The sequence below is a fragment of the Castor canadensis genome, chromosome 1, assembly GCF_047511655.1.
Source record: "Castor canadensis chromosome 1, mCasCan1.hap1v2, whole genome shotgun sequence".
In the NCBI taxonomy this organism is placed as follows: domain Eukaryota; kingdom Metazoa; phylum Chordata; class Mammalia; order Rodentia; family Castoridae; genus Castor; species Castor canadensis.
The window spans coordinates 85,882,205-85,909,247 of NC_133386.1; the positions used below are offsets into that span (position 1 = coordinate 85,882,205).

A 27,043-nucleotide genomic window follows, 5' to 3' on the forward strand; every position below is an offset into this window, starting at 1 on the left:
TCCTCCCAATCTCCACCTCCCAAGTAGACAGGCTTACAGCTGTAAACTTCTGTGCCCAGCCATGATCTTATGAATTCTAAAGGAAGTTTTGTAGGTGACTTCTTTGCCCTTCCTTAAAGGGGTAACATGCTGGGCATGACGGTACATGCCTATAATACTAGCACCAGGGAGGCCAAGGGTACAAGGATTCCCCAGTTTGAAACCATTCTGGGCTGCTAGCAAGACCCTGTCTCAAAAAAAAAGAAAAAGGTGGTTGGGGTGGGGAGAGAGTCTCACCTTTTGGAGTGATGAAAATATTCTGAAATTAGATTATGGTGATGGTTCTGCAGCTCTGGGAAGATATTAAAGACTGTACACTTTAAACTTGCTAGGCAGGCGCTCCACCGCTTGAGCCACTCTGCCTGTCAAGTGTGAATTTGAGGCTGGTAGGGTAGCTCATGCTAGAGTACATGGCTATCATGTATGAGGCCCTGAGGTTAGATATTCAGCACTGCAAAAAAAAGGGCATGTGAGTTTTATATTATGTGACATATATCAATAAAGCTGGTTGGTGTTTTTTTTTGTTTGTAGTTTGCTTGTTTTTGTTTTTCTATTTTTCTAGAACTGGGAATTAACCTCGGTGTAAAGCTATTATCTAAAATAGATAATAGGGTTACAGGCTGGGTGCTGGGGGCCTGTAACCCTAGCTTCCTGGGAATCTGAGATTGGGAGGACTGCAGTTCGAGGCCAGCCTGAGCAAATAATTTGTGAGATCCTTTCTCCAAAACAGTCAAAGCAAAATGGACTGGAGGCAAGGTTCAGTTGGTTAGAGTGCCTGCTTTTTGAGCAAGAAGCCCTGAGTTCAAACCCCAGTCTTACCCAAAAACAAAAACAAAATCAACCTAACGGAATATATGAATACCAAGCCCTTGAGCATTGATTCTCAAATCTGATTGCACATCAGAATTTTATAAAGATCTTGTAAAAATGTAGATGGTCAGGTGTTACCCACACAATTCTGATTCAGTTGGCCTGGGAAGGCTTTGGCATCTGTTTTACAAGCTCCATAAGTAATTCTGATGGCCAGCCAACTGTGAGAACCCATGGCTCACTTCCATAAATATCCATTGTCACAGCTACTTTCGGTGGACGCTAGATTGCAATTAATTTAACTGCGAGGTGGTTTAGGAGCCCAGAATATAAATAATGTGTTATTGATTGAAGTACTGGAGTGGTTCAGCTTGTCAGCAAGCCAAATTTACATTCTATTATAAAAATTCTGGTGGTGCTTGCCTGTGATCCCAGCACGTGGGAAGCAGAAACAAGGGGATCCTTGAGTTCAAGACTAGCTGGGACTACAATGTGAGCTCAAGGCTATCCTGGGCTATAAAGTCCAGTTTCAAAACAAAACAAAAATTCAAAGTCTAAAGGAATGCCATTTCACCTGAGAGGTGGACTGTGGCTACTTGTGGGCAAGTAATCCTAGCTACTTGGGAGGCTGAGATTGGGAGGGCAGAGATTCATGGCCAGCCTGGGCAAATAGTTCATGAGACCCATCTCCAAAATAACCAAAACAAAATGGTCTGGAGGTATGGCTCAAGTGGTAGAGTGCCTGCTTTGCAAGTGTGAAGCCATGAGTTCAAATCCCAGTCCCACCCAAAAAAAAAAAAGTTTGAGCCAGGCATGGTAGTTCACATCTATAATCACAGTACTTGGGAGACAGAGTGAGGCACAAACTCAAATTAGAGACCAGGGCTGTAGGAGTGGCTTAAGTGGTAGAGTGTCTGCCTAGCTATCGTGAAGCCCTGAGTTCAAAACCCAGTACCGCCAAAAAAATAAAAATTGGGACCAGCCTGGGCTACATAATGAGTTCAAGACTAGCCTGGGCTACATGGGGAAACCCAGTCTCCAGTGAAAATAAATTTAAAAAGGAACAGGTTACTGTTTGCTATATTAGCTGTATGAATCTCAAGTGCATCCTGTTAAATGAAAGAAGCAGGACTCAAAAGGCTATACACTTTTTGAGGCCAGTTATATGACACCCCTGCAGAAACAAAATTAAGATAGAAACTAAATCAGTGGTTACCAAAGGCCAGGAGTGCAGAAGAGGGTTGACTACATACAAAGGGCTACAGGGGAATTTTGAAGCACAGTAACTGTTCTATATTTTAATTGTGGTTAACTGTATACATTTGACATAACTTACAGATCTATATACCTTATTTTTTAATTATGTGATTCTTGTACTGGGGGTACATTGTGACATTTACAAAAGTGCTTACAATGTTTCTTAAATTCACCCTCTCCATCATTCTCCTTTATCCTCCCTCTCCCCATTCATTCTTAGAAGCTTCAACAGGTCTCATTTTTCCTGAAACTATATACTTTAAAAGGACAAATTTTATGGTTGGGGGTGTAGATCAGTGGTAGAGCCCTTGTCTTTCAATCCCCACTACTACTACCACTACTCCACACATACATACACAAGATGAATTTTAGTATAGGTAAAAATCTCAATGAAATGTGAACATTTAAACTCTTTTGCTTAAAATTTTCTAATATCCTTTGCTTATAGGAATAGAATTACTGCAATATTAACTTTATCTTTGTTGTCATGATGTCCCCTGTGGAGACCACAAACTGAATTCTAATCCCTTAATTACCCATGGGCCTACTAAGAGGAGTCTAAAGTAAATAATAATGTTCCTTCTACTCATTTCACTTCCATATAAATTCTGCTGGTAATAGATAAATGGGACCTCATAAAACTAAAAAGCTTCTGTTCATCAAAAGAAATGGTCTCTAAACTGAAGAGAACACCCACAGAGTGGGAGAAAATATTTGCCAATTATACATCAGACAAAGGACTGATAACCAGAATATACAGGGAACTTAAAAAACTAAATTCTCCCAAAACTAATGAACCAATAAAGAAATGGGCATGTGAACTAAACAGAACTTTCTCAAAAGAAGAAATTCAAATGGCCAGAAAACACATGAAAAAATGCTCACCATCTCTAGCAATAAAGGAAATGCAAATTAAAACCACACTAAGATTCCACCTCACCCCTGTTAGAATAGCCATCATCAGCAACACCACCAACAACAGGTGTTGGCGAGGATGCGGGGAAAAAGGAACCCTCTTACACTGCTAGTGGGAATGTAGACTAGTACAACCACTCTGGAAAAAAATTTGGAGGCTACTTAAAAAGCTGGACATCGATCTACCATTTGATCCAGCAATACCACTCTTGGGGATATACCCAAAAGACTGTTACTCCAGAGGCACCTGCACATCCATGTTTATTGCGGCACTATTCACAATAGCCAAGTTATGGAAACAGCCAAGATGCCCCAGCACAGACGAATGGATTAAGAAAATGTGGTATCTATACACAATGGAATTCTATGCAGCCATGAAGAAGAACGAAATGTTATCATTCGCTGGTAAATGGAGGGAACTGGAGAACATCATTCTGAGTGAGGTTAGCCTGGCCCAAAAGACCAAAAATCGTATGTTCTCCCTCATATGTGGACATTAGATCAAGGGCAAACACAACAAGGGGATTGGACTATGAGCACATGATAAAAGCGAGAGCACACAAGGGAGGGGTGAGGATAGGTAAGACACCTAAAAAACTAGCTAGCATTTGTTGCCCTTAATGCAGAGAAACTAAAGCAGATACCTTAAAGCAACTGAGGCCAATAGGAAAAGGGGAACAGGTACTAGAGAAAAGGTGAGATCAAAAAGAATTAACCTAGAAGGTAACACCCACACACAGGAAATCAATGTGAGTCAATGCCCTGTATAGCTATCCTTATCTCAACCAGCAAAACCCCTTGTTCCTTCCTATTATTGCTTATACTCTCTCTACAACAAAATTAGAGATAAGGGCAAAATAGTTTCTGCTGGGTATGGAGGGGGGGGAGCGGGAGGGGGTGGAGTGGGTGGTAAGGGAGGGGGTGGGGGCAGGGGGGAGAAATGAACCAAGCCTTGTATGCACATATGAATAATAAAAGAAAAATGAAAAAAATAAATAAATAAATTCTGCTGGTAATGGCCTCTTTTTAGAAAACAGCACAATCATGGTCCCTCTCAGAGATTACCATTGGATGAGATCAACAATCATTTAGTAACCATGATATGGTTCCCTAAAGTTAAAGAATTTTTACTCTTCAAAATCAGTACCCACTGAGAGAGCAGTGAGTTATACTTCAATTCGAGTTTAACTAGTTATGGAAGTTTCCAAAGACCTGTAAACAATGGAGGTGATTTTGATGCCACTTAAGCAATACTGAGTAAGAGAACACTTATGGATTTTGAAGTGTAAAAAAAAAAAAAAAAAAGCTAGGAAAAGCAAACCCAATTAGGAAAGAAAATCCTCTGGAAAACCAGAAGTGGGGAAGGATATAGTATTCTTTCTTTCTCTCTTCTGAAAGCATGTTCTCCTCTCATCACAGGACCTAGAACTCTTGGCTGTTCACTGACTTCAAAGATGCTGGTCATAACTCCAGAATGCAACTGTAATTCTCAACTGAATAGGATTAATTTCTGCAGTGTTCCATGACAAATGAACTAGCACTACCAATCTAAAACATGTTGAGCTATTTTTGACACACAGGATATTTGTACTCTTGTTCTAGAAAGTTTTCCATTTCACGAATTGTGACTGCTATGGCCAAAAAAGTTTGCTTTGGCATCAGCTCAGTGCTCAGTTCAGTAGAACAGGCTATGGAGGTAAATGATTTTATTTTTGTTTGTTTGAGGTGGAATCTATGCTGCCCAAGCTGGCCTCAAATTCCTGGGCTCAAGTGACCCTCCTGCCTTGACCTCCTCTGTAGCTGAACAAGTGAGCACCACCACACCTAGATAACAGATCTTAATGAAATAAAATCCATAGTTCTGGTATTCACTAGGATTTTTACAGACCATACAGAAAAGTACGGAAAAAAATCAACAGCTCCTAATTAAGCAGTTAATAGACTTTGCTGGGTAAAACCAGGACCCAGTTGAATATATCCAAGATGGATACCTTGAAAAATTTGCTGCTTTGCCAGGCACCAGTGGCTCACACATACAGTCCTAGCTACTCAGGAGGCAGTCCAGGCAAATAGCTCGAGAGACCTTATCTTGAAAAAAACCCATCACGAAAAAAAGGCTAAAAGAGCGGCTCAAGGTATAGACCCCAAGTTCAAATCCCAGTACCAAAAAAAAAAAAAAAATGCTGCCTCTAGGGTGGTAATGTCACTGCCCTGTCAGACTGCAAACTTAAGTCAAGCTCTTAGTTTAACAATTTATCATCTATGAGATTTTCCTACAAGACACTTAAGTTGTGGTCAGTTTTCAATTTTTGTCATCTAAAAGGAAAATTTTAAATCAGGCATGGTGGTATATGCCTGTAATCCCAGTTACTTGAGAGGCAGGATTGTGAGTTCGGAGCCAGCCTGGACTATATCACAAATCCAAGGTCATTCTGGGCAACTTAACTAGACTGTTTCTAATATTTTTTAAAAGGTGGAGGAGGCTAGGAATGGTAGAGCAGTTGCCTAACATGCATGAGCCCATGGGTTCATTCCCCAGTACTGGAGTGGCTGGGGGAAGAAAGTATCAAATGTTCAGATCTAAGGTGGTTTTATTAATGTTTTGACTATAGGAGGGGGACTCAAATTTGTTGGGTTTTGGCAGCACTGGGGTTTGAACCCAGGGTCTCACACTTGCTGGGCAGGTGCTCTCCCACTTGAGCCATCCACCAGCCCTTTTTTGGGTTGGGTAGTTTTGAGATAGAGTCCCGTCAACTATTTGTATGGGCTGGCTTTGAACCGTGATCCTCCTTACCTCATTCTCCCAACTAGCTAGGATTACAGTGTGAGCCACTGACACCTGGCAAATTTTGGTTTTTTGTTTTGAGAATCTTGCTATGTAGCCCAGGCTGGCCTCAAACTCATGATCCTCCCGCCTAAGTTTTCTGAGGGCTGGGATTACAGATGTGAACCATCATATCTGCCACGTAATTCAAGTTTTTGATTGCTGCAAATAATCAGAGCAGAGCAGGGATATTTTTTTTTTTTTGCTTATTTTGTGGTACTGGAGCTTGAACTCAGTGGCCTACACCTTTAGCCACTCCACCTGCCCTTTTTATGTTAGGTATTTTCAAGGTAGGATCTCACAAACTTATTTGCCCAGGCTGGCTTCGAACTGCAGTCCTCATCATCTCTGCCTCCTCAGTAGTTAGGACTATAGGTGTGAGCCACCAGTGTCCGGCTGAGCAAGGATATTTAAATAGCAGGGTCTCTAGTTAAATAAAACTACTTTGAATTAGCACAGTAAGATATAAAAGGTTATAGTTACTAAAATCTTAAGTCTGAAACATTAAAACATTATCAAGGGCATGACAAAGGCTATCTGACAGAAGAAAAAAACAAAAAACCTACTCACTCAGCACAAAAACAAAACTTCCTCAATGCTGAGATTATGGTCTATTGACATAAGTTGTCAAAATTCTTTATCAAGCAATGGGAACCAATGGAGCCTGAGAACATCACTCAAGTGGTAGAGTGCCCGCCTAGCAAGCCAAGGTCCTGAGTTCAAACCCCAAGACCACCAAAAACCAAAACAAAAATGCGTCCCACTAGAAGCAAGCTAGGTTCTTCAGTCACAGCTGAAACCAGATACATTTGAGATTTAGAAGACAGACATCGATAGTGTAAATATAAGGTAGGGACCCAAAACTTCTGATTCTCATCTGGCCAGTAATTTTTTTTTTTCCTGAGTTATGAGAAAAGGTAAAAAATCAAGTAAGGCTGGAGCTGTAGCAGTAGTGTGTGTCAGGCCCTAGATTTGATCGCTTGTACCACAAAAAAAAAAAAAAAAAAGAAATTGGGCATGGTGGAGACAGGGAAGATTGCAAATGGAGGCCACCAAGGGACACCCTATCTATAAAATAACTAAAGATACAAGGGCTGGGGACTCAAAGAGGTACAGTGTTTGTTAGGCAAGGACAAGGTAAGTGTCCAAAACCCAGTATGTCCAGGAGGGGGGGGCGAAAAAAAAAGATAAGCCTTATGTACTTCCCTAACACAATACCTTCCCTATTTTTCATATTTTGAAGTTGTTTCCAATTCCTCGGGGCAAATTCAGCAAGTTATTTGTAAGTAGACATTTTTAAGTAGACATGGATGATTCAACCAGTTGGGCCACTTAAAAGTATGGTTTTTAAAGTCAAGCACTAGTTTTAAGTATTCAAATTGTTTTCTCAAAGCCCATTCCAAGTATTTTGCCTATAATTAATTAAAAAAACAAGTTACTGGGCTGGGAATGTAGCTCAGTGGTAAAGCACTTGCCTACCACGGGCAAGGCCCTGGGTTTAATCACCAGCACCAAGGGAGAAGGCGGTACTTTAGCCTCGTTTAGTTTTTTGAAAGTTACTGCCAGTAGGTGGTGCTGAAGCTGAGTAATTCCATTAAGCATACACATACTGAACTCTCAGAGGAAGTTTAATCTCCATATTCAACTGGCTAAACTGAAACTTTGGGACTTCCTCATCCCTAAACCAAGCAAAATAGTTCTATAAACAAGAGGCAAATGACTTTATACCTTTATGTGACTGAGTTCAAACCCCAGTGCCCCCAAGAGTTGGGATTACTAGGCTGACCACTCTACCACATGAACCATCCCCCAGCGAATTTACACCTTTAGTCATTTGGATTTGTAGCTCCCTATGCCAGGTCAGAAGGCAATTTACCCAGTTGAGGATTCTTGGATATGGCAGCAACTTCCTAGGATGTTTATGGTCCTTATACCTAAACAGGACTTTTGACCCAAAACATGCTGCCAACCAGTTCTTTAAGCCCCTCATAGTCCATGCAACATAATCTAATTCTATCTTTTAATTTTTTCCCTATCATAAAATTTTTTTAACAGTGCTGGTGATAGCCAGGGCCTAGCACAGTTAATCACATATTATAGTGCTGAATATCCCAACCCACAAAACACTCCCGTAGATTAAACCAGAATTTGATGTGCTGTTAAGAGGTTGGAAGAGAGACTCAAGTGGTAACAAGCATGTGTACCAAGTATGAGACCCAGTACTGCCAACCAAAAGCACACAAAACTAACTGTGCACCAGTGGCTCAGGCCTTTAATCCTACTCAGGACCTTGGCTCAAAGCCAGCCATAGGCAAATAGCTCAAAAATGCCTAACACAAAAGGGCTGACTGAGTAGCATTAAGTGATGGAGTGGCTAGCAAGCACAAACCCCAAACCCCAGTACAATAAAAAAAATCCTTCACCTAGATACATCAGGGCTGGCTTAATCAGAGAACCCTCCCTTAAATCAGGTGTTTCTCCTCCCTCCTTAAAACTTCCAGGGCAATTTACAACAGGTGCTTATTTCCCACTGCCCCAAGCCCAGATCTTTGATGCTAAACAAACTACTAAAGCTTTTCAACTAGTTTCTTTCCCAGTAACCTGTCAAGTTTCTCTCTAAAAATAATTTCCTCAAATTCTGCTTTTTCTTTTGAAAGTCACTTGGATTTGCTTAGTTTTCATTACTGTGCCACTTTTATTTTTCTGTTAAAACAACTGAGTTTTAGTTGCTAGAACCCTAACACAGCTCAGTATTTAAGCTTCACACTACTGTAATATTTATAAATAGAATGCCTAATATATGGCAATTACAACTATCACACTTAACATTGATAAAAGCTAATGCAACATCTTGAGACAGGGTTATACACTATACAGCCATAGTCACACCTCACCATTAGGCTTTCCTTTAGGTCAATTGTTCCTATTGGGGGGGAATGTATCTCAATTATCTTAACACATGTTCTTCAGAACTACAGGACTTGACCTTGCTTGTCCATTTCAGAATTTTTTTTTTTACAAGATACTTTAATTTTGTCCCTCCCCCTGACCATGCACTTCCCTCCTAGAATTACTTTTAATGTTCACATTAAGTTTTCAGTGCTGACCAAAAGAAGACACAGTTATCTCATTAAACTTTGTTTTAATGGGTCTCAAAATTCTGTGACAGATTTTTGGTCAAGTCGTTGCCATTAAAAAGTACTGATTTTTAAAAACTAATAACTTAAAACTGCCACACACAAAAAAAATGGTCCACAAAACATTTTCCTTTCCTTCTGAAGGTTTTACGATGCATTGTTATCATTAACCAGTCTTTTACTATTAAACTTAAATGGCCAATTGAGACAAACAGTTCTGAGACCGTTCTTCCACCACTGATTAAGACTGAGGTGGCGGGTGTTAGGGGTGATATTCATTTAGCCTTCTGAGCTTTCTGGGCAGACTTGGTGACCTTGCCAGCTCCGGCAGCCTTCTTGTCCACGGCTTTGATGACACCCACAGCAACTGTCTGTCTCATATCACGAACAGCAAAACGACCTGTTAAGAAACAAATTTTGCATTTCTATGAGAAACACTTGGTTCACAAAAGCAATTTCTGTAGCACAATTTTACTTATAATAATACTTACCCAGAGGAGGATAGTCAGAGAAGCTTTCAACACACATAGGCTTGCCTGGAACCATATCAACGATGGCAGCATCACCAGATTTCAAGAACTTAGGGCCATCTTCCAGCTTCTTACCAGAACGTCTATCAATCTTTTCTTTCAGCTCAGCAAACTTGCAAGCAATGTGAGCTGTGTGGCAATCTAGCACAGGGGCATAGCCAGCACTGATCTGTCCTGGGTGGTTCAGAATAATCACCTTGAAAAAGATTCAGAATTTTAGTTGGTCTCTGGTCAAGTTCCAAAAAACCATCTGTTTAAAAACTGTTACCCAAGAGACTGGGGATGTAGCTCAGTGGTTAAGTGTTTGCTTATCTTGCATTAGGCCCTGGTTTGATCCATCACAAAAAAAACCTGTTACCTGAGCAGTGAAGCCAGCTGCTTCCATTGGTGGATCATTCTTGCTGTCACCAGCAACATTACCACGTCTAACATCTTTGACGGACACGTTCTTCACATTGAAACCCACGTTATCTCCAGGAAGAGCTTCGCTCAAAGCTTCATGATGCATTTCAACAGATTTTACTTCAGTTGTGACATTCACTGGAGCAAAGGTGACCACCATGCCAGGTTTGAGAACACCAGTCTCCACTCGGCCCACAGGGACAGTACCAATACCTAAAATATTTACAAAGTATACAGTGAATGTAGATAGCTGCATTGTCTGCCCAAAACCATTTACAGTATTCTGATGTCCAACTTACCACCAATTTTGTAGACATCCTGAAGGGGCAGGCGCAGAGGCTTGTCAGTTGGGCGAGTTGGTGGTAGGATACAATCCAAAGCTTCAAGTAGTGTGGTTCCACTGGAACTGCCATCTTTACGGGTGACCTTCCATCCCTTGAACCAAGGCATCTGAAACAAGATTGTCAATACCTCCATCAACTTGCCACTTCCAACTGCTGTAGTTTTATTTCTTGAAAGTCACTTACATTAGCACTTGGCTCCAGCATGTTGTCACCATTCCAACCAGAAATTGGCACAAATGCTACTGTGTCAGGGTTGTAGCCAATTTTCTTAATGTAGGTGCTGACTTCCTTAACAATTTCCTCGTATCTCTTCTGGCTGTAGGGTGGTTCTGTGGAATCCATTTTGTTAACACCAACAATCAGTTGTTTCACACCCAGAGTGTAAGCCAGAAGGGCATGCTCACGGGTCTGCCCGTTCTTGGAAATGCCAGCTTCAAATTCACCAACACCAGCAGCAACAATCAAGACGGCACAGTCAGCCTTTGGAAGAAAGGGACATAGTACATTAACAAAACCATAACAAGGGGAAAAACGAAATTTTCCCATTATAGAAACCAGCCCAAAGATATCTAGAGTTGCTTATTTCACAAACCTGAGATGTGCCTGTAATCATGTTTTTGATAAAGTCTCTGTGTCCTGGGGCATCGATGATGGTCACGTAATACTTGCTGGTCTCAAATTTCCACAGGGAGATGTCAATGGTGATACCACGTTCACGCTCAGCCTTCAGTTTATCCAAGACCCAGGCATACTTGAAGGAGCCCTTTCCCATCTGTCAAAATTTAAAATAGTTATATTGTTACTAAGACATGATTAGCTTCAAATTCCTTGCCCCCTCCTAAATGTGGAAATACTCCATTTTATGGTTTCTAGCCCTGTCGTCTGACTTTGCATTGTCCATAGTCTTGCACACCTAAGTGATTGTGAAACTGGAATTTCAGCCAATTTTGCCTGTAACGTCCAAATCACTTTTCGAAAATTTACTGCAGCTCAGAAAGTTTCTGCCAACAAGTCTTAGCCCATTTTATTTATTGTACTTGCCTCAGCAGCTTCCTTCTCGAATTTTTCAATGGTTCTTTTGTCAATTCCACCACATTTGTAGATCAGATGGCCAGTAGTGGTGGACTTGCCGGAATCTACGTGTCCAATGACGACAATGTTGATGTGAGTCTTTTCCTTTCCCATTTTGGCTCCGCTTTAGTGGTGGTTTTTCACGACACCTAAAACGGCAGTTCAAAAATACCTTTGTGTGTACCACCATCCAGAGGCTTGAGAATAAGCCACGGTCCCAACTCAAAAGGGCAAATTCCAAGGAGAATTACAACCAGTGCCAAGCTGGCCTCACACACCAGTCTCCACCCACCAAGAGAGGAAACTCCGGGGGACCAAATCCCCTCCCCCGGCAGGAGGGCGCCGAGCCTCCAAGGCGACATCGAGGTGCCGGGACGGCGCCCGAGCACTGCAGGGTCACAGGAAACAGCGACCGAAGAGGGAAAATCCCTTTTCCTTTGTGTGGGTGACTCACCCGCCCGCTCTCCCGGCCCGCCGCGTCCTCCATTTTGAGCTCCCTGTAACTGGGCCCGGGAGCGGCCATCTTTCCGCGCACGCAACTGGTGCCGGGCGGGCCGGGCCAAGCCGGGAGCCACGGCCATGGGTGCTCAAAGCAGGCCGGACAGCTGTGTCGCTCGGCCCGCTACTCTAAGCCCACGCCGGCCCGGACTGGCGGCCGGGGCTCCCGGGCCCCGCCTCGCCTCCCCGAGGCCGCGCAGAACATGTGCGCCGGGACGGGCGGGCCCAGCCGCCGCCGCCCCGCGCGAGCCGACGGGCGTGTGGTTCCCCGTCCACGCACGGCGGAAAAAGGCATCGAATCACGGCTGCTAGTTGTGGGTTCAACGAGCCGGCGACACCCAATTGTAAAAAAAAAAAAAAAGAGAAGGGAAAAAAAGAAAAGGCAGTGGGGCGGGCGCAAATGTACGACGGGATTCGCACGCGACGGCCCGGGAGCCCAGACCAGGCCTCAACACAAGCACGAGGCGAAGCCGCTTCCGAAAAAAACGCTAGGCCTCGAACTCTCCCACCCCTCGCAACCCGAAATTCGGGGCCAAGAACCTCGAAAAAAATGACCCAGCAGCACGACTGGACAGAAAGGCGTGCGAAGGCCTCAATCCGCTCAAGGCAAGGCGGCCAGGCCCGCGGAAGCCACACCCGAAACTCACCTGCGTTCTGACGGCAAACCCGTTGCGAAAAAGAACGTCCAGGGCGACTACGGCACTTATATACGGTTCTCCCCCACCCTCGGGAAGAGGGCGGAGCCCGCACACGACACCACTTTCCCAGTTTACACCGCGCAACCTCCAGTAGGCACTCGTTCAATCACCGCCCCTCTCCCCTCCCCCCAACCAGTTCTCGGGGACCATGGGCGATGTGCGCTGAGCCCACTGACCCGTACCCAGCTCCTTGCGCATGCTCCTCTCGACCCCGAGGTTGACGAGAGCCGGGGGCGGGGCCCCGGAGATCCTTCGCTTTTAAGTTAGTGGGAGTTTAACCACGGTCCCTGGGATTCCCCGAGGCAAAGGCGAGTTCTTCTGTATGAATTACTCTCAGCTTCACCCGGGAATGGGGCGGCGAGGAAAAGGCCAGTAGGGGCGCCCAGAATGTTCCTCTGCCGTTCCTGGCTCAGCCGCCAAGAGTGAGGTGTCCCTTTCCCCTGTCGCCCACCTGCCACCTGGCCCGTTGGGAGCCTCTAGGCGTGATGCTCGCACCCCGGACCAGGCTTGCTTCTCCTGCTCCGCCCTCCTTGGTCCTCGGGTGGGGAGAGGGGGCCGAGGGAGGGGGATGGGGAAAATCCCAGACGGGTCCAGGGTTCAGCCCGGCGCCCAAGAGCCTACAGACCTGCCCGAGCTGGCCCCTCGGTTCGGTGCATTCAAAGCCAGCTGCTTTTGCAGCCCAGGAGCCGTCCCTTCCCCTGCCCCGACTCCAGACGTCCATGTTAGACTAGGCTTTAGTCCCACAACTAGCTTTTACTTCTAATTCTAGTCTTGTAACGCTAGAAGGGTCCTGGATGTGCGTGGTGCCTACTCTTGTACATTTTTTAAAGCGTACAGTCATTTGATTGCAAGCACGAGGAACCTCAAAAGACTCCGCTTCAATCTTTCCGCATGATCTCATTTAGAGACTAAGATCTACAGCATCAGCAAGCTACCCACCCAGATCCAGTCCTACACTTGTGAAGTCATGCTTCCTGTTGAAATGTTTTATGTTCTGCCGTCCTATTCTTCGTTAGCTGCATCTTGACATAAATCTAGAACGAGATAGGATGAGACTTGACTTTTTTGAGTTAAAGGAGGTTTGTTTGACTTGGGGTCTTGCTATGTTGCCCAGGCTCGTCTATAATTCCTCTGCTCAACTGATCCTCCTGTCTCAGCCTCCTCAAGCATATGGCACTACAGATGGGCCTTGTGGCCTTTTCGGATGGCTATCAGGACAGGCCCAGGGAAATATTCCTCTGAGCAAAGAAAAACTTTTGTTTTTTGGTGCAAGGAATTGGGAAAAAAAAAATTATTTTTTTGGTAGAGTGGTGGGGATCAACCAAGAGCCTGGTGCATGTTAGGCAAACACTACCTCTGGACTACATCTTCAGCCCTAAAAACATTTATTTTTAGTAACCTTATTACTGGCTCATTGTGTCTTTTTTTCCGGGTGTGAAACATCACTGCCCAACTTCTGAAACAACCTACCAATAAGTATTTGAGAACTTACTATACATGCAATGCTAAATGAAGCACTGTGAGTATGCAAAATAAGTACTTGTTTCTGGAGAAGAACCCCAATCAAATTAGAAGAGGAAAACTAATACATAAAACATTTGAGAAGCAGCTAAAGGCAAACTTAACATGGTGCTTACTTGTTTTCTTTTTCATTTTAAATATGTCTAGTCCTAGCTTTCACAGTCCAAACTTTTTTTCTTTTGAAGTGAAAAAAAAAATCTTCTGCAATCGCTCTCCTAAATCTTGTTTTACCAGTCTTTGTAGATAGAACTTTCTAAAAATCAGGTTTATTTCTTCATGACGTTTCTAGTCTTTTCATTTTCACTTAGCTGATAATTCTAATCAAAGAATCTGGGACAAAGATTCCCTAGAAATAAGTATATAACTAATCTTCATGCACAAAAGCTTTTCTGTAATGCCTGTATACTAACTTCTTTCTTCTCACAACTTTTTCCACATCAAATTGTCCTAGTGCTCTTAGCTAATCATACACATGTGGAATAATTATCTTGGCACCCTAGTCCCTGTCTGTAATAAGAGAAAGATAAAAGAAGAAACATGAAAATCAGTCACCAGCTATAGAACAATTCAAATACTTCTCCTCTTATTTATTCCCTTAGAACTATTTAATGACCAATCTCTGGAGTATAGAGTTCCACAATGGGTCATATTAGTATAACACTGAACACTGTTATTTCAGATTAAGATTAGGGTGCCTACACTAAACTTGTTATTTTCCATCCTGTGTTAATAGTGTATGCCTCAGGTGGTTTAGGTTTGTACATTGCTGGAGATAAAACATTTTAATAGGAATGGCAAATTTTTGAGAATGTAAAGGAATGGTTATTTAATGACACAAGGGAAGACAGCAAAAATTAACCAGACCAAAACTTGAATATTTGAAAGTTTTGGGCTGGGCCCGGATGGCAGAGATCAGGAGGCTTGAGGTTCCAAGCCAGCCTTGGACAAATAGTTTGTGAGACCCTATCTTGACTCATCACAAAAAGGGGCTGGTGGAATGGCTCAAGCAGTAATAGTACCCAGTTGTGAGGCCCTGAGTTCAAACTTCTATGCCATTAAAAAAAAAAAAAGTTTTATGTAGGATCCAGAATCATAGCTAACATCTAATCTAAGAAAAGTTAAAATGAAAAGGAACCCAGAGCCGGTGACTCATGGCTCTAATCCTAGCTACTTAGGAGGCTGAGATCAGGAGGATCACAGTTCAAGACCAGCCTGGGCAATAGTTTTCAAGACCCTCCCCTCCCCCATCTCCAAAATAATCAGAGCAAAATGGACAGAAGGTGTGCTGAATCAGTAGAGAACCTGTTTTGCAAGCACAAAAGTCTGAGTTCAAACCTCGGTCCTGGCTCCCCCCCCAAAAAAAGAAAATGAAAGTGAACGTTGCTAAGAAAACAAAGGATCAGATAATTTCAGTTCAGTAAAATAAAAGTGAGAAAAGAGATCTCTGAGATATGCAAAATTTATTGAAATGTGACATTGCAAATGTACTTTTATACAGTTCTAAAATTGGAATTGACGTATACTTTCAGTTGAATTTTTTTTTTTAACTTTTTTTTGGCGGTACTAGGGGTTGGACTCATGGTCTTGTGTTTGTTTGGCCAGAACTCTTACCGCCTGAGCCATTCCACCAGCCCTAGTTGAATGTTCTGTGTGAAAATATGGACCTTCTACATTTTAAGCTATTTTGTGTGTGTGTGTGTGTGTGTGTGTGTGTGTGTGTGTGTATTCAGTGCCATGCTAGAATTCTTTGGCAGTTGCAAACACTTCCATAGTTTATTAAAACTACTGCTCCCAGGTGAATATGGTGAAATTATTATGTACTCATGTATGAAAATGGAAAAATGAGACTTGCTGAAACTAAAATGGGTAGAAGGGAAATAAAGGAGAATGATGGGGGGTGAATTTGACTAATATATATAGTAAGCACTTTTATAAATGTCACAATGTACCCCCAGTACAACAATAACATGATTTAAAAAAAAAAAAAAAAAAACTCATTCAAATGTGACCTAAACCTTTTCTACTACCTCAACCTTACTACTTTGGATGTTCAAAAAAAAGAAAAAAAAAATCCAACATTCTAAATACAATCAAGCTAACAAAATGACCCAAAAGTATTCTGAAGCAAAAATAAGGGTAGCCAATTTTTTATTCTATGCCCACAGAAAGGAAGGAACACTAAATATGACTCCAAATCTATCCTAGAATGTAGGCACATTTTCCCCAAGCCCCTGTAGTCGCAGCTAAGAGTACACACTAATTTATAAACGCCTTATAGAGAATACGTTTTAAGCTATCACCTAAGGAAGACAAAGTCGTCCGTTCGTCCCTGGTTTGTGTCTAAGTGACCCGCGCGCAGCACTGACAGGGTGCTCTTAGTTTTGTGATGGGGGCGGGAAGGGAGAGCTCCACACCTGTGCGTCCAGCAGTTACCTCCGAGCACACGCCAGCAGGGTGGATTACCGCGCGTTTGGGTGACCCGGCCCCAGGCTCGCTCTCCAGGCGCAGCCCGCACGCGGCGTCCGCTCGGGGCGCCCCGAAGCCCGCGCACCTGCGCCCCGCGCTGCGCGGAACCGCGGGTATCTTGGTCACGCCCCGTCGCCGAGGTCACTTTGTTCCGCCCTCGCACTGCGGAAGAAAGGGCCCTGGAAGTGTCTGAGGACTCATGTGACTCCTTCGAAAGGATCGAAGCAAATAGGGTTTTTAAAAAATCTCTTTTCCCCAGACCCTAGCACTGCCCTAAGGCGTCTCCGCTCCCCCACACCGCCCAGCAGATACGGTATGCCTTTTACTAAGTTAAATGTTAAAACAGTAACGGTAACATTGTCAAGGCTTAGGAGCTAATGTATTTTGCTCCATATTTTTCTTCTTTTTTGAAGCTTAGCAAGGATTTCTTTTACTATAGCAGGATAAAGTAGGGAGAAGTGGGGGGAGGGGAGAAACATTTGCTGGAAATGGGAGTAAGGACTCCTCCATATTTTCCTTAACCTTGCTCATACTGCTTAAAGCAGCACACTTAAAATATAGTGGAAGGAAACAGCAGAGTGCTTTTTTGAAAGAAAAACAGGGATTTTAGTTATATACATAAAGTGCGCAGTAATATATAAAGTTGTGATTTACCAAGCATCTTTCAATATTCAAGTAATTCAGGGGTTTTTTTGTTTGGGTTTTTTGTTGTTTTTGTTTGTTTTGGTTTTTCTTGCTGTGGCTTGCCATATTGTCATCTTGCTGGTGCCAATTAAAAATGATTTTTTTTTTTTTTTAGTCTGAGCCCGGGTCCAAGCCAGGGTGGTCCAAGCACCTGCCTCAACCTCTCAAATCCTGGGATTACAGGCCTATGCCACCACACCACACTGAAAACAAATTTTTAAACTTAGCTTATATTGACTGGACAAAATAATAGGTTGCATTGTGACACTTTCACGCAGGATATTACATGTTTTGATCATATTCACGCCCACACTCCCCTCTTTAAATTTTTTTTTTTTTTTTTGTGGTACTGGGGTTTGAACTCCAAGCCTACACCTTGAGCCACTCCATCAGCCCTTTTTTGTGATGGACTTTTTAAAGATAAGGTCTCAAGAACTGTTTCCCCAGGCTGGCTTGGAACCTCAATCCTCCTGATCTCTGCCTTCTGAATAGCTAGGATTACAGGCATGAGCCACCAGTGCCTGGCTTCCCATCTTAGTTTTTCAGGCTACAAAAACAAAACACCTTAGACTGATTAATTTATTAATAACAAGCTTATTGTTCACAGTTTTGGTGTTGTGAAGTTCAGATCAAAAGAGTCAGCAGAGTAGGTATCTAGTGACTGTTTCAAAAAGCGGCACCTTCTAGCTGTGTCCACATATGATGGAAGGTGAAGAGAACTCTCTTTTATAAGGATACTGTTATGGTTTGGATCTTAAATGCCTTCCCCACCCTCAAAACTCATGTTCCTCAATGGCTGGCAGAGTGGCTCAGGTGGTAGAGCACCTGCCTAGCAAGCATGAGGCCCTGGGTGCTGCTGACCCCAGTGCCACAAAAAAAAAAAAAAAAAAAAACCCAACAAAGAATAGTAAAGCTCATGTTCCTCAAAGCAGTAATATTCAGAGGTGGGCCTTCAGGAGGTGACTGGATCCTAAAGACTGTAATCTCATGAATGGGTTGATCCATTTTTGAGTTTATAACTTAATGGGCTATTGGAAAGAGGCGGAAACCTTGCGAACTATGTCTTAGTTGGAGGAAGTAGATTACTGGGGATGTACATGCCTTTGAAGGATGCCCTTGAAGGGCATATTTCTTCTCTGTCTCCTTCCATCTCTCTGAAACAGTAAAGCCAAGTCACCATGGACCGAAACCTCAGAATCCGTTAGCCAAAATAAATCTTTCCTTCTTCAAGTCAGTTATCTCAGACATTTTTTTTGTCACAGCGACTGGTTTGTAAACACAAAGTCCTCAGTTCAAACCCCATTCCTCAGCAGGAGGAGGGGGAGGGAATAATCATGCAGACTGAAGAAGCCATAAAAAATAAAATACACACTATATGATACTTTATCCGTATAAATTTTAGAAAGTGCAAGCTAATCTGCAATGACAGAAAGCACATTAGTGGTTGCTAGGGGATGGGAAAGGGTACTAGGGAGGACAGGAGATTACTAAGGGATGTGAGCAGTCTTTGGGGAGTGATGAATGTGCTCAGGACCTTGACTGCAGTGATGGCTTTATGGGTATGCACATAGGTGACATCTTATCAAATTGTATACTTTATTACAAGTATTGTAATAATTATAATTATCTATTTGAATATTTGAACTCAGGGCTTTCAGCTTGCTAGGCAGGCACCCTACTGTTTGAGGTACACCTCCAGGCCTAAATTGTATACTTGAAATATATGTGGGTTTAGCACATAGCAATCCTATCTGAAAAAGTGGAGGAAAGCCAGGTGTTTATGGCTCACACCTGTAATCATAGCCACTTGGGAGGATGAGATCGGGAGAATCTCAGTTCAAAGCCAGCCTGGGGAAATAGTTCGAGATACCCTATCTCTAAAATAACCAGAGCAAAACAGAGCAAAATGGACTGGAGGTGTGGCTCAAGGACTGAGTTCAAACCCCAGTCCCACCAAAAAAAAAAAAAAAAAAAAAAACCTGGGGAAAAATAGAAAAAAAAAAAAGAAAAAGAAGAATAGACTTTTGGATAAAAGAAAACCAAGGTGGGGGCGGGCACAGGGATAGCTTGGTTGTGGACTGCTTTGCCTGGTATGTGTGAGGACCTGGGTTCAATTCCCCAGCACCATAAAAATAAGAAAATTTAAAAATTATGAAAAGGAAAGAAAAAGATACCTAAAAGAATCTGTTGTCAGCTGACTTGGGTTATAAGAAATACACAGATTTGGAGGCGTGCCGCAAGTGGTAGAGTGCCTGCGTAGCAAGTCCAAAGTCCTAAATTCAAACCCCAGTACCACAGTAAATAAATAAATAAATAAATTCTATATCTGGGTGTAGTGGCACCAGCTTGAAATTCTAGTTCTTGGGAGACTGAGGCTAGCCTGGACTACATAGCAAGATCCTGTCTCAGCAAAAAACAAAACAAAACAAAAAAACAAACAAAACAACAACAACAAAAAACAAGCTATAGGATGTTCTTCAGCAGAAAAGAAATAATAGCAATCAGAAACACAAATTTTTAGGAAGGAAAAAAGTACAAATATAAATACATAGATAACTATAAAGACTAATTTTCCTCTTAATTTCTTTAAAATATATAAGATCATTTAAAGCAAAAATGATAGAAGTGTCTTGTGGGGTTCATAACATGTGGATTAAATAAACACAAAAAATTATATAACAGTTACAGGTTAAAGGACAGGGACAAGAAGGTGCATAGGCCTATAGAATTTTGAGGTTTCTAATTGTTCAAGAAGCAATGTAGAGGAGGCTGGCAGAGTGGCTCAAGTGGTTGTGAGGCCCTGAGTTCAAACAAGCCCAGTTCAGCAACAAATAAATAAATAAATAAATAAAATAAAAATGCTGGGCACCAGTGGCTCACACCTGTAATCCTAGCTATTCAGGAAGCAGAGATTAGGAGGATCGTGGTTGGAAGTCAGCCTGGACAAATAGTTCTTGAGACCCTATCTTAAAAAAGAAACATCACAAAAAAGGGCTTGTGGATTGGCTCAAGGTGAAGGCCCTGAGTTCAAACCTGGAAAAAAAATAAAAAAGTAAATAAAATAAACAGCAAAATAGACTGGAGGTGTGGCTCAAATGGTTGAGTGCCTCCTTTGTGAAGTCCTGAATTCAAACCCCAGTCCCACTAAAAAGAAAATAAAAAGCACTGGGTTAATGTTCGGTGTAGTTGTTTGTAACAATGACTTTCAGCACATTCTAATGTGATACATACTTATTTCTTCTTGTGACCAAAGAAATTGATTGAAAAGAAAACCTGATGTTTGACAACTTATTGAGTTGTGTACTTTGGGTACTACTTGTAAGTCTGTTCATCTGTTCAACAGACTATTTTAATAAACTATCACCTTATGCCTTGAAATAATCCGCTTTGATGTTCACTTCGATAGCAAGTATAATGAAATTGGAGTGACAGAGATTAGCAGGACTTCTGAACAAGGAAAACATGGAAATTTGTGAAATATTTCTTTTTTTTCTTTTTTGGTGGTGGTACTTGGGTTTGAATTCAGGGCCTTTGCCTGGAGCTATTCCACCACCCTTTTTGGTGATGGATTTTTTTTTAAGATAGAGAGGATCTCATGAACTGTTTGGCCGAGCTGGCTTCTAACTTCAGTCCTCCTGCTCTCTGCTTCCTGAGCAGCTAGGATTACAGGGTGAGCCCCTCGCTTCTTCCATATTTTGAAAAACTTACTTTCTTGTATCCCATTACATGATAAGATGTACAAGAGCAGGGCCAGGCCAGTCTTATTTATGGTTGTTTCTGAATCCTAACAGCCTCCCATGTTATGTTTTTCTTTTTTTCTTTTTAGTGGTACTGGGGCTTGAACTCAGGGCCTCAAGCTTGCTAGGCTTGCTAAGGTTTCTAGGCTTGCTAGGCAGGTACTCTAACACTTGAGCCACTCCTCCAGCCCTACCTCCCATACTATGAGCTGTGGAAGGTCCTCAATAATAATTATTATTACTACTTTTTTTTTTTTAAATTTGGAACACTTCATAAATTTGCATGTCATCCTTACTCAGCGGCTGTACTAATCTCCTGTGTATGGTTCCAATTTTAGCTTATGTGCTGCCCACTCGAGCACTTAATATTGTTATTTTGAAACAAGGTTTTGTGTGGTAGCCCAGGCTTGTCTGGAACTTGAGATCCTCTTGTTCTCTCAAATGCTGGGATTACAGGTGTGTGCCCCCACACGTTGCAATTGTTTTTGCAAGATAGATGAATGGATAAAATACTAGTTTGTATGTAGAATTATTTCACATCAATAATTAAGCCTCAATGCTTTTATTACAAGAGCTTCTTTTTAACTATTTTGTTGCTTACTGCTCAGAATACCTTGTCTCTAATTTTCTTAGCTCTCGGGCCCAACAGAGATTGGTGACAGGTTGTAGTGATTTTGCTACCTCTGTTCTTAATTAGTGCGTTGTTTGCACTGAGGTTTTCATAGCTATTTAGGCCCTGAGTTTCACAACTTGTGAAACAAGTTAACTTCTTGTTTTCTTTCTTCCTTTTTCTTTTGTAGGGGATCCAACCCAGGGTGCCAAGCACGGTAGGCAAGTGCTCTGTTAGTGAGCTCCATTCCCAGCCCTTCAACATTTCTTTTTTTTTTTTTGAACGACTTTTTAAATTTTTATTTTATGTACAAATACGGTCTTTCATTGAGTGGTATGGTCTTGGATAATCCATTCAAGGAAGATCACTTAGTCCAACTTAATGAAGCCGATGTCCTTCGCGTACTGACGGAAACACTGCCGGCACATATTGAGCCCGTACTTCCGGATCAGACCGTGCCGGTTTGAGCAGACGTGGCAAGAACGAGATCCCTGGCCGAATTTTCACGGGTGACTCCAATAGAGCTGCTGGTGACCCATCTTGCCTTCAAACGTCCAACAAGAAGAAAGGGTCAACATTTCTTTCTTACCTTCTTCGGTTTTTTTTTTGGTTGGACTGGGATTTGAACTCAGGGCTTCATGCTTGCTAGGCAAGTGCTCTATCACTTGAGCCACACCTCCAGCCTTTTTTGTTGTTGGTTTTGTTTCATTACATAGCTCAGATTGGCCTTTTAACTCCCAATCCTCCTGCCTCAGGCTCTGGAGTGCTGGGATTACAGGAGTGGACCACCATGCCAGATGGTTAATATTTCCCACTCAGGTCTACATGGATGAAACAAGATCTTGCTCTGGCTAACAAGTTATTCTTTAAGTGGAGCTGTAAAGTGCACGTTAATTAACATTCATGCTAATTATTCTTTTTCAAGAGCTCTTTTTGAAGGCATTTTCACTACTAATCACCCATTAGGCATGATCTAAATCTCTTTATCCTCCCTCCCCACACCCGTTTGTTCAGTTAGTCCTGCTTAGTCACTTTCTGCTTCATCTTCATCAGTGTTGAACTGTTCCCGTCCAGGAAGGATAGTTTCATAAGAATCTCAGTAGCTGGGAACCAAGGTTCATGCCTGTAAGCCTAGCTACTCAAAATGCAGAGATCAGAGGACCATGGTTCAAAGCCAGCTCCAGTCAATTAGTTCCAGAGACCCTATCTGGAAAAACCCATCGCAAACACAGAGGGTTGGTGGAGAAGCTCAAGTGGTAGACCTCCTGCCTAGCAAGCAGAGGCCCAGAGTTTAAAGTTCAGTACTGCCAACAAAACAGAAATCTCACTAAATTCTTAGGGTTTTGTTTTGTGGTGTGTGTGTGTGTGCTGAACCATTGCTCAATTTATAAGGCTTATTTGCAAATGTGAGACTTTAGCAACTCACTATCAGTTCATAAGTAGCTCTCATTAAAATGCAGGCCAGGAGTTGGCTTGGAAAATGGTGAAAATTCAGCAACACTGTCAGTTGCAGTTTCATGTGTAGTCAGTACTGTGCTAGGTTTCCAGGAGATACAAAAGACCCATATTACTTTTTTTCTTTTGTTTTTCTTTTTTTTGTTGGGACTGGGATTTGAATGAGGGTTTCACATTTGCAAAGCAGGTGCTCTATCACTTGGCTCACACCTGCAGTCCACTTTACTTTTTTTTTTTTTTCCTCTGTGGTACTGGGGCTTGAATTCAGGGCCTTCACCCTGAGCCACTCCACCAGACCTTTGTTGTGATGGGTTTTTCGAGTTAGGATCTCATGAACTATTGCCCAGGACTGACTTCAAACCTTGATCCTCCTGATGTCTGCCTCCTGACTAGCTAGGATTGTAGATGTGAGCCACTGGTGCCTGGCTACTTTGGTTATTTTAGAGGTGGGTTCTCATGAACTATTTGCTCAGGCTGGCCTGAGGCCTGCATTATGTTAAGTTGTAAGCATTGAGTCCTTACAACTTAGATGAGCTAGACAGTATAACCACTTCACAGATGAGGAAACTGGGCTTTGAGAAATCAAAAAACTTGCTCAAAGTGGCAGCTTACAAGTGCCCACTACCAAGAGTGTCTACTCTCCTCTCCTGCAGTAAGAAAAGAAGGGTTAACATGGCAGAACACTTCCTTCCTAATTCCATGATTTAGAGTGATGGCTATTGCTAGAATTGGTGTTACAATGATAAAGTGCTCAGGCAAAAAGACCATGCAGACATAAGATGCTCACGCCAGGCAATCTGATCCACACTACCATTTTCACACAGTGTCTAAAGCTCCAAAGGAAAAATGATTAAACTGAAATTTAAAGGATTTCATCTATAGTTTATTAATTAATATTTGAGGTACTTGGAATTGAACACAGGGCCTTGGTCAAACACTCCTCTACCACCTGAGCCACACCACTAGTTTTGCCTTAGTTCGTTTTTAAATAGGGTCTCACTTTTATGCCTAAACTGGCCCAGACTGTGATTCTCTGATTTAAGCTTCCTGCATAGCTGGCATCACAGGCATGGGTCACCATGCTCAGCTTTTTGATTGGTTGAGATGGAGTCTCACTATATTTTAGCCTGGGCTGGCCATGATCCTTGATCTTCCTGATGTCTGTCTCCCCAATACCTAGGATTACAGGTGTAAGCCTCTGAGCCAGCATTATTTTTGAGATAGTCTCACTACCTTTGCCCAGGCTGGCCTCAAGCTTGAGATCCTCCTGCCTCTGCCTCTAGAGTAGCGGGGATTATAGAAACACACCACCACACCCAGCTCTAAATTTAATGTAAATTAAACTTTTTTTATTTAAATCTAAATTTTAAAATATAGCAACAGTGTTAGAATATGTCAAGGAAAGTAGCATATGTCAAGGAAAGTGGACATAGAGGCGATATGGGTATGTATCACGGTTCTTTTTGTTTGTGTTTTTGAGACAGGTTTTCTCCTGGCTGGCCTGGAACTCCTGGCCTAGCTTCCTGAGTACTGGGATTACAGACGTGTACCACTTTTCAGTTTATAGAGGTCATTTACATCATCAGACCTAGAAGAAACAACCAGATCTCTAAGTTTTATTTGTGAAAGAATAGGAAGAACTCAGAAAGTCTCCTACTTAGATCTGTTTAATTTTATTTACTTGAGGTTCCTACTGGTCAGCACTGGTAATGTCATCACCAGAACAATGCCTGCAACCCGGATAGCCGATCAGTTTGCCTAGGGTAACACCCAAAACCATAGGACTTGAGCGAAGAGTGGAGACAGCACTGTCATCACCTGAAGAGCTTTGTTCAGAGGTGTACTGAGACCAGGAAGTGCTGACAGAGGTACAGAGAAAGTAAGGAGGAAGATAGTCTAGCCTGGGGGCAGACTCTGTTTTATGTCAACAGAATGTTGTGGTTGGTGTTTATTCATAACAATGGAGTGACAGTTATTTAGTTCTTTGTGTTTTTGTTCTTTTGGTGCTGGGGATTGAACCCAGAGCCTCATGAACACCAGTGTTCTACCATCTGGCTGTACACACAGGCAAGGTTATTTTCAAGTATAACTCTATGATGTGAGTAGATAATAGGAACTCTCTACCTTACTTTCGTAGATTTTCTGTAAATCTAAAATTATTCCAAAATAAAGTTGAAAAAAAAATCTCTTGTGATAAACTTGACTATTTCTCATTTTCTTGGCAGGGGAGAGGTGTAAGGGTAGGAGTAAGTGTAGTTTCTTTACCCAATATTTTTATAAGCTCCAAGAAATACTTTTTTTTTTTTTGGTAGGACCAGGGTTTGAACTCTTGGCTTCATGCTTGCAAAACAAGTGCTCCACTGCTCGAGCCATACCTCCAGTCCATTTTGCTCTGGTTATTTTGGAGATGGGGTTTCATGAAATATTTGCCTAGGCTGTCCTTGAATCAAGATCCTCCCAATCTTAACCTCTCAGATGGCTAGAGTTACAGGTGTGAGTCACCAGTGTCCAGCTCCCATCAGCCTTATATCATTAGCATTTGAAGTAAAAACACTGAGAAGTTATCCCAAGAAATTAAACTACCCTATGTAGAAGCCTAAATAACCAGTATCTGCTCTCATGAGGGAATGGGTTTCAATTTCAATTTCATTTACACTGTTAGTACATAGTTCACCTATAAATAGGGACCATTACAAATTACATTATTTACATTTTCAAAGAATTAAAGCATTGTAAAACGGGAAGGGATAAAGGTACAGTAGAAACTTTCTAACATCTTAACTGGAAAGCCCAAGTATCCCCTTTCATTGAAAAAAAAAAAAAAAAAAGTTCCTGAGACCCTATCTTAAAAATACCAAACACAAAACGGGGGTAGTGGAGTGGCTCAAGTGGTAGAGTACCTGCCTAGCAAGCATGAGGTCCTGATTTTAAAACCCCAGAACTGCCAAATAAAACCAATAAAGGTTCAAGGATAGCCTGGACAAATGGTTCAAAAGACCCTATCTCCAAAATAACCAGATCAAAATGGACAAAAGGTGTGGCTCAAGCAGTAGAGAGCCTGCTTTGGAAACACGAATCCCTGAGTTCAAACTCCAGTCCCACTAAAGAAAACCAAACCAAAACAGTAGTGACTTTTATGAAAATCTAAGAAAGACTAAGTCACTTACAGTTGTAATCAACTTTTCCAATAACTACTTACAAATGGATAAGCTTTTGTTAAGTAGAAATTAACATTTATTTACCATATACTAGGTATTTTACAGTGTCTCACTCAATCTTCAGTGGAAGTAGTTGATTGTCCTGTTTGCCTGTGAGCAAAGATTCAGATATTACCTGAGTTTCTACAGACCTGCAGCAGTAAAAAAGTGCAGGCAAGTCCTGGGGATGTAGCTCAGTGGCAGAGTGGGTGCCTAACATGGCAAGGTTGTGGGATAAATTCCCAGAACTCATTGGAAAAGGAAAGGAAGGCAGGGAGGGAGGGAGGGAGGAAAGCGGAGGGAAGTTTAGATCTCAGATTTGACAAATTGTGAAGACTTCTCCCACCACCTGGATAGTGGAGACTGGGGGTCTTTTGGCATGGAAATAACCAAAATAAGACTGGGCCACATGTGCAGGAAATACAGGCAAGGCTGTAAGGGGGCTTCAGCTTGCAAGCAGAAGGGGGCCAGAAGAGGACCAGGCTGCTTGTAGGACTGAGGGGGAAGCAGGCCTTCATTGGTTTGCAGGAGTGGGTTAACGGAGGGTCTTCATCTCGCCTTGGGACATCAGCAGCACCAGGATGTGGCAGAAGCTGCAGGACTCTAAACTGAAAGAGACAGGGTGGAAGGCCAGCTCCATCAGCAATCAACATGCCTGCTTCAGTCACTCATCAGACATCTGCAGGCGTAAATAGTCAGTGTTTTCTGCAAAGGTGGTCTTCGGAGTCCCTGAAAATCAACCTAGGTTAGGATGATCATAACCCACAGTCAGAGGTGTTATCTACTGCCAAGTTAATGGGAAGCTAATCATATTTGACCTAGCGTGTGACCTTCAAAGTTAATGATTT

At 42.3% G+C, this 27,043-nt stretch overlaps 1 protein-coding gene, 2 non-coding genes and 1 pseudogene across 3 annotated transcripts; 1 reads left to right on the forward strand and 3 right to left on the reverse strand.

Annotated features, from left to right (window-relative positions):
- Positions 1 to 8,967: 8,967 nt before the first annotated feature.
- On the reverse strand, positions 8,968 to 12,620 carry Eef1a1 (eukaryotic translation elongation factor 1 alpha 1). Its single transcript, XM_020186685.2, has 8 exons — positions 12,475 to 12,620; positions 11,300 to 11,478; positions 10,851 to 11,030; positions 10,442 to 10,738; positions 10,214 to 10,364; positions 9,871 to 10,127; positions 9,474 to 9,708; positions 8,968 to 9,382 (listed from the first exon to the last, which is right to left on the reverse strand). Exons 2-8 carry the CDS (start codon positions 11,441 to 11,443, stop codon positions 9,258 to 9,260), a joined length of 1,389 nt encoding a protein of 462 aa, XP_020042274.1. The 5' UTR covers positions 11,444 to 11,478; positions 12,475 to 12,620; the 3' UTR covers positions 8,968 to 9,257.
- Positions 12,621 to 20,586: 7,966 nt separating this feature from the next.
- LOC141416395 (U6 spliceosomal RNA) lies at positions 20,587 to 20,688 on the forward strand. The gene has a single exon (XR_012441128.1). It is a non-coding gene; the product is annotated as a U6 spliceosomal RNA (small nuclear RNA).
- A 500-nt stretch (positions 20,689 to 21,188) lies between these two features.
- On the reverse strand, positions 21,189 to 21,295 carry LOC141416250 (U6 spliceosomal RNA). The gene has a single exon (XR_012441035.1). It is a non-coding gene; the product is annotated as a U6 spliceosomal RNA (small nuclear RNA).
- A 532-nt stretch (positions 21,296 to 21,827) lies between these two features.
- Positions 21,828 to 22,082, reverse strand: LOC109701218 (small ribosomal subunit protein uS14-like; annotated as a pseudogene).
- Between the last annotated feature and the right edge of the window lie 4,961 nt (positions 22,083 to 27,043).

Coding starts and splice junctions, on each gene's coding strand:
- Eef1a1 (XM_020186685.2), bottom strand. CDS start 11,443: ATGGGAAAGGAAAAGACTCACATCAACATTGTCGTCATTGGACACGTA. Junction 11,031..11,299: donor TCGAGAAGGAAGCTGCTGAG/GCAAGTACAATA, acceptor AAATTTTGACAG/ATGGGAAAGGGCTCCTTCAA. Junction 9,383..9,473: donor CTCTGACTATCCTCCTCTGG/GTAAGTATTATT, acceptor GTTTCTTAACAG/GTCGTTTTGCTGTTCGTGAT.